At 38.5% G+C, this 7,545-nt stretch overlaps 1 protein-coding gene across 1 annotated transcript; it reads left to right on the top strand.

The window, feature by feature from the left end:
* Nucleotides 1,613-5,464, top strand: LOC109725624. The gene is made up of 2 exons (XM_020254865.1): nucleotides 1,613-2,817; nucleotides 5,203-5,464. The coding sequence occupies exon 1, from the start codon at nucleotides 1,727-1,729 to the stop codon at nucleotides 2,756-2,758; it is 1,032 nt and encodes a 343-aa protein (XP_020110454.1). The 5' UTR covers nucleotides 1,613-1,726; the 3' UTR covers nucleotides 2,759-2,817; nucleotides 5,203-5,464.

Here is a 7,545-nt window from a genome sequence, read left to right as displayed (position 1 = left end):
CCTGTCATGTGCATTCCTCCTTCCCCTGCAGAAAAACTTGGGGAAAAAAAATAAAAAATTCCCCAATGAGAAAACAAAATACAAAAAAAAAAAAAGGATAAGAGAAAAATCCATAAATAAATAGCTTCCCCATGTATGTAGGAGAGAGAGAGACTATGCTAAGATTCAAACGAATTTGTCTCGAATGGGAATAATTTCATATGTACTCCTGCAAAAATTTAAAATTACAAACTTATCCCTGCAAAAGTTGTCGGTATTAAATATCGCTCTCTCTCATGTTTCAAAATACGCAAATTTCGCTTACAGGTATTTATTGGAGGTAGTTGATCATCAATTTTTTTTCCTGTTAGGATCATTTATGTCTTGATAAAAGTATAGTATTTTAAAAAATTCTTATCGAATTCAAAATGACTCGTAAACTAAAATAAATATGTTAAAAATAATAAAAAATATTAAGTAGGATTTTTTTAAAAAAAAATATTTTATAAGGGAAGAATGGTTATTTTGTAGAAGAGAAGTTAACCTTAAACCGGCCAACTAGCGGATAGGGATTATCTTGCAAACTAAGCAATTTTAGAAATTTTGTCCGAGTAAATATGCAATTTTATTATTTTGAAGGGATACATGTGCAATTAAACCCCCCAATTTCGGACAGGACTTTTTTCGAAACTAACCCTGTGAAATTTCATATTTGCCAAACTAACCCTGTGAAAATTTTATTTGTGAAACTAACCCTCCTCTCGCCACCTCAGCGGCCAGGTCAGCATTTCTCATAAAGACGGTGATTCGTTCACCGTTTATAAGTATAGCTCTTGAAGACGGTAAATGGTTAACCGTCTTATTCAGACGGTAAATCGTTAACCGTCTTCTCTAGGCGTAGCATGCCGCCTTTTCAGCAATTCCCCGCGCACCCTACCACCTTCTCAGCAATTCCCCGCGTGGCACAAGATGCCTATTTAAGACGGTTAACTGTTTACCGTCTTCTAAAAGACGGTAAACAAAATTTACCGTCTTATCTCCCTAGCCAGCCTAATTTGGCCAAGTTCTTGAGAGGGGGCCTAAAAAGCATGCCGCCTTTTCAGCAATTCCCCGCGCACCCTACCACCTTCTCAGCAATTCCCCGCGCGGCACAAGGAGACGGTTAACTGTTTACCGTCTTCTAAAAGACGGTAAACAATTTACCGTCTTATCGCCCTACCCAGCCTAATTTGGCCAAGTCCAGCCTAATTTGGCCAAGTCCTTGAGAGGGGGCCTAAAACACAGATAAGACGGTGAATGGGTTACCGTCTTCATTAGACGGTTAACTATTCACCGTCTTCAGAGTAAATTGGCCAAGTTGTGGTTGGGCTAAAACACAGATAAGACGGTTAATAGTTTACCGTCTTATTAAAGACGGTGANGAAAGACGGTGAACGAGTCACCGTCTTTGTGATATATGCTGATGTGGCAGCTGAGGTGGCGAGAGGAGGGTTAGTTTCACAAATAAAATTTTCACAGGGTTAATTTGGCAAATATGAAATTTCACAGGGTTAGTTTCAAAAAAAGTCCTTTCGGACACCTTATCACAACGTAATGGATACACCGTGGTTTCTCCACTGCTCCTCCACAACGTATACCAACATCGCTCCTCTTAAACCCTAGAAAATTCGTTTTAAATTACTCGAATTCGGCGCCGAGGACGAAGAAGAAGCTCTCGATCGATCGATCGATCGATCGAACCACAGCAATGGCGATCTCTTCGATCCTCCCCACAACGATCTCCCTCCCAAGCACGCGGCTCCCCAATCCCCCGACCCCGATCTCGTCTCTTAGGGTTTTATCCCCCTCGACCACCCACCTCACCCTCTACTCCTCCTCCTCCTCCTCCTCCTCCTCCTCCTCCTACCCCCTCGCCCTCGTCCTCCGCCGCCGCAGCGGCGGTTACGGCGGGGCGGTGGCGCCGGTGCGGATGGGAGGGGGGCCGCGGACGTACCCGGGAGGGGTCTCGAAGTGGCAGTGGAAGCGGATGCAGGCGAAGAAGGGGAAGCAGCTCCTCAAGGCCCGCCTCTGCCGCGAGCGCCAGATCTACGAGATGCGGAAGCGCGCGGAGCTCCGCGCCGCCGCGGCGCAGCTCGAGAGGCCGTGGGAGGCGCCGCCGCCGGCGCCGGCGCCGGCGGAGACGCTGTTCTCGGTGAGCGCCGACGAGCAGGTGAAGGCGCTCGCCGACCGGTTCCGCCGCCCCGGGGGGTTCGACGCGTGGAACGACCGGGACGGGCCGCAGATATTCCAGAAGCTTCCGCCGACCACCGACGATGGCGACCTCCCCTCCGCGAGGTTCTTCCCGAAGGGAGCAGTGCACAGCGTGAAGCCCTACGGCATCACCGATTCGAAGGAGGAGGACGGAGAGGTTGATCTCGAAAGGGGAGGAGACGATCTACGGTTTGGGATCGGAGGGCGGCAACGGAGGAGGAGGAGGAGGAGCGTGAGGAGTTCCGGGGAGCCACCAATCGATGCGGAGATCACCGATTCAACAAGAGAAAGGGACAGTTTTCGATTGGATTCAGGTGATGATTCTTTGATCAGAAATGGAGATCAAATGCGGAGAGGAGTCGATGGAAGGGCGAATAGGAACAGTAGATGGAGGAGTTCTCTTCGGCCGACTGCGGATATATCTAATCTATCTATCAACGAGGATTCGAATGGAAAGAGCGATCGAAGATGGAGTAGATATTCGAGTTCAAATGATAGAATTAGTGGGGGGAGAATTGGTGATCTATAGATTTGAGAAGTTACAGGATTAAGATTGGAGCAGGAAAAGAGAGGTGCACTACTTGAAAGGTAATGCCTTTTGCGATTTCTTTGTTTCTGGATCTCTGCATGATTTCAACGGAACTTAGTTATGCAAAGATATAGCTGTGATGCATACCCATGTTAATAACTCTCTCTTTAAACACGAAACAAATCAATCTATGTATATTTTGGTTGGGTATCCAAGGTTTAAAATGGTGTATAGTTGGAAGATGTAGATTCGAAAAGTTGCAAAGAGGTCGTGGATATTTGAGATTGTAGGAGACTAAGGGCCTCCTGTTCGGATGCCCTTATCTCAACTGCACAGTTACGAAGATCACATATCACACATCGTACAAGAAATCTTGACCTTCTCTCACATTTTGTGTACAAGCAAAGGTCAGCTTCTGAATTCACGCATCCATATAATGGAGCGTGACTCGACTTCCACGCACGACTTCCTCGCATCCAAACAGGCCCAAATAGGTTATAGGCATCGTAATATTAATATCCCACTTCTTTCTATGTGCAATTTGGTGTACTTGATTTAGTATATATACTTCCTTAACTATTGAACACCACCAAGTCAACCAATCGGTTGGTGATGGCATTCAGAGCCTTCTGTTTGAGTACAAGAACAAACTATATCTAGTGGTCTGCTGCTGAAAGAGATAACGAGATGTTTACAAGTGAGCGGACTTTAGAAAACTTATTCTTGGTTGTACGGATTTCGCGTTCTCGAAACGTATTACTTCTTAGTGAATTATGTGGTTTCTGCATGATTTAATAGATGGATATAATTTGCTCGTGGAAAGAACTTTTAAATACTCGGTCTAATTGGATGTAAAGTTTGAAACGTCGGTTTCAGTTGCTAATTTATCCCTGCTATTAGAGTCTTGTTCTTGGCAATTTCGATTGACTCAGGCGGCTACAGGGAGTTTCTTTGAAAAGTCTTGATCAAAATAGCTAGTTCAAATTGGAATGATAATGTGTAGTTTCACAATTCTTTAGTTTGTTTAGTTAAAGCTTATGCTACTATTATATCAAAACTTCGATAAGAAATGATATGAATGATCTGTAGATGATTCATTTTACCTGTTGTTGGGAAAAAAAAAAATATGATGTTTGCCACAAAATGCCCTGGCCTTATCTGAAGTAGTTGCATGTTTTGGCATAGGAAAAGTAAGCTCTAGAGAAGTTTTGCTTGTAAATTATAACCTGTAGATTATTACCTGAACTTCAGAAAGTTTTACTTTTCCTGCTTGACCTGACTTTATTTGTTCTTTTTTTTTTTTCCGTAGAATATTCTGATTAGTAGTAAAATATTTTACTAGATCTTGGGATGTTTGGTCAAAAATATCTCAAATACTATAAGATTTGGTTGTAGAAGCAAAAGTACTAAAGTTTGGGTACTTATTTTACAAATACTATATAGTAAGGTAGGCAGAGTAAAACTTTTCAAATTAGATACTTGTATCGAGAGTCCAACTAGTATCCTTTTAGGAGGACGGAGGCTTTCGTCCTCCTAAGTCGTTTTAGATGATAGGGATCCCGAATTGATGATCGGAACCGTTAAAGTTGATCTAGAGTATATATAACATTTAAAAACTAAATTTCATACATTTAAAATTCGTTATCAAGTTCATTGAAGAGTCGAAAAAATGAACGGTCGAAAACGAATAATCTTGTGAAAATAGATGTTGAACTTTTTCAATTCATGATCGGAGTTATCAAATGTTATTTAAATAGTATAAAGAATTTCCTATCTAAAATTCAAGCTGCTTGGATTGTTTTACACCGTTAAATAAGCAAACGGCTCGTATAGGCCATCAAAAACTGTTGATTTTGTGATCTTTTGATAACTACGGAAATAATTTTTAAAATTTATAAAATTTAGTTTCTAACACTTTTAATACTCTAAATCAACTTTAACGGTTCAAATCATCGATTCGGGATCCTTATTATCTAACACGACTTCAGAGGACGAAGGCCTCTGCCCCTCTAAAAGGATAGTAGCTAGATTCCTACATCAATATGCCTTAAAATTCAACCCTAGCAACTACTTTTCACATATGCTGACCAACATTTTTTAAAGCCAAACCCCCCTGTGACCTCTACTGGCAAAAATCCAGAGTTGTTTCGACATCATAATTTGGTGGAGAAATTTCCTTTAGCAGTTCTATCTGGAAATATTAAAACATTGTAACTGCTTAAGCATGCATAAAATAACTGATAGTATTTAGATTTTGAAAGTTGTAGGTTCAGAATGCATTCGATATCATAATGCTTTTGTGTTAAATTTAATGGTGTTAAAATCGCAACCTTTTTTTTTTTTTTTGGGGGTTGTTGTAATTCGGTCTGCTAGTGTAACTTATGTTGGCTATTTATTATTGTCTAAAATATATTCAACTTTCTATCCCGTGACAATGAACTCAGGAGAGCAATAAATTAAGCTGGGTTGAGCCCAATAAGTTGACTGGGGATGCGATCCACAAGATCTCCAACATTCATACAGATTGAGTTAGGTCAAAATCCGTGAGGCGCTATGGATGTGCCCGTAAGTGCGATGGATGTGTTTTTCATGTCAGCACGTATTTTTGGGATAGTTCGTGAGTGCTTATGCTATCAACCTCATTAACGAATAACGATGCAATGTTTACTGAGTAATATCAATCTTTTAATCTTCCATTTTAGGGTCTGATGGGATGCATTGCACTTTCTCATGATCTTCCATTTTAGGGTCTCAGTAGATGCATTACACTTTCTCATGGTTGGGATATTATTTTTGTTTTAGAGAGATATAAGAAGATATTTGAAAGTGAACTGAAGAGCATGTGGTCCAAATTTTTAGGGATATGATAACTCACCTCTATTAGATTTTTTTTTTTTTTTTTTTCCTCGTTTTTTAAACAAAAAAATTATGGCCTAGTTTTGTATAGTTATCACTTTTTCCTAAAAAAAGCACAAATACTGTGTAAATAAATTGATGTGTTGTAGGAAGGACTTCTCTATTGTTTTTATAGTTGGTTTGTTTACAATGCATCCCGTTAATGATAGATAACAACTTATGTTTTTTAAAAAAAGAGAAATATTGAAAGTAAAAAAAAAAAAGTTGTTTTTCAGTTTTTTTTTTGACATTTTGTTGTCAAATAAACACTTAGGATGAAAGGATTGCTTATAGTCCAATATACTATCTTACATCTTTTGATATCTAAAATTTCATTTAAAAACTAAAGGGAAAACTTCAAAAAACCCCCCTATGGTTTCGTAGTTTCTCACTTTGCCCCCCTGTGGTTTAAAATGTATCAATTTGCCCTCCAATGGTTTCTTTTTTCTTTTTTTCTTATCAATTTTATTATTTTTTTTCTTAAATCAGTTATAAAGTAAAATTAAAGGGTACTAAAGTGAATATTTGATAAATCTAGATAGGTATCTGAAGTTTTTTGTATATAATTTAATTAAATATTAACGAAAAAGCTACCGAAAAGATAAAAACGAAACTACAGGGGGGTAATTTGATATATTTTAAACCACAGGGGGGCAAAGTGAGAAATTATGAAACCACAGGGGGTTTTCTGAAGTTTTCCCAAAACTAAAAAATAAATACGATACCAAACAAGGTCTATATGGAATATCGTAAGAGGGAATAATGTATGTTTTTGTTTGACACTGAAATAAACAAAACTTTAGAAGCAATTGTTTTTGGCTTTTGAATTTTTTTAAAATAAATTAATTATCATCAATCTTTTAGCCAAAATATATTATAAGCTAATCTAAGAGAAAAGCTGCTGCTTTTTTTTTTATTGGCATATCAAATTATATAGAAATAGCATTTGTTTTATCTTTTATTAGTGTCTGTTGCCAAACAAAGAACAGAGATGCTAATGTCAAACAAAATTCGGGTAAAAGCTGAAAGATCCTCCAGGGCTCTGCATTTGGAAAAATTTTAGAATCCAACGGATATATTGATGACGACGTGGCGTAACAAATCAATCAAATGTCTCATTTTAGGGGTATATGTTCCATCATGATTGTAAAAAAAAAAAAAAATTATTATATTTTTGTTTGAAAAAAAAAAATATGATTGACTTATTATTGATGACGTGGTGCAAGTGTGACAGTGTAGAATTCCTCATGAATTTGCCTCTACTGTAGTGTAAAGCTATAGGGCGAAAAGTTCGGCAAAAAGATGTCAAGTGATTCCGAGTCCCCCCGAGCTCAGTTCTACTAAAGCATACTTATGTTACAAAATTATGAACGAGCACTACACACTACAAATACATACATACCTTTGAACAAATATTCTGAATCATCAACTACACACTACAAATACGTACTTTGAACAAATGTTCTGAATCATCAGAGTCAGCTATGGATGCATTATTGCAGTCCAAAGCCAATGACGTGACGTCGCACATCTCTAAAGGAAGATTTTTGGCCCTATTGAAGATTGATTTGTAATGAATCCTTCGTAAAAATATAACTAACCGCAGAACAAGAGATACCGCGAACCCAAATAAACTCACAATTCGCCCGACGCCGATAAAGAGAGTATATAGTTCCTAAACATGTTTCACTTAATAATAATGCAATTTGATCCAACGGTCCTTATAAACTTTCAACTTAGGTTTCGTTTGAAATTGTAGAAAAATTATATTACATAAGTATGATTTATCATATTTGCATATTATTTCAGTATATCTTCGCCTCAACTCTATTTATTACTTATTAGTGATTGATGAGCCTGAAGAACACCAAAAGGGCTCTAAAAAAGATTTT

Source organism: Ananas comosus, linkage group 20 (genome assembly GCF_001540865.1).
Source record: "Ananas comosus cultivar F153 linkage group 20, ASM154086v1, whole genome shotgun sequence".
Taxonomy (NCBI): domain Eukaryota; kingdom Viridiplantae; phylum Streptophyta; class Magnoliopsida; order Poales; family Bromeliaceae; genus Ananas; species Ananas comosus.
The sequence above is the reverse complement of the archived record's forward strand: the minus strand, read 5'-3'. Positions and strand labels throughout refer to the sequence as shown.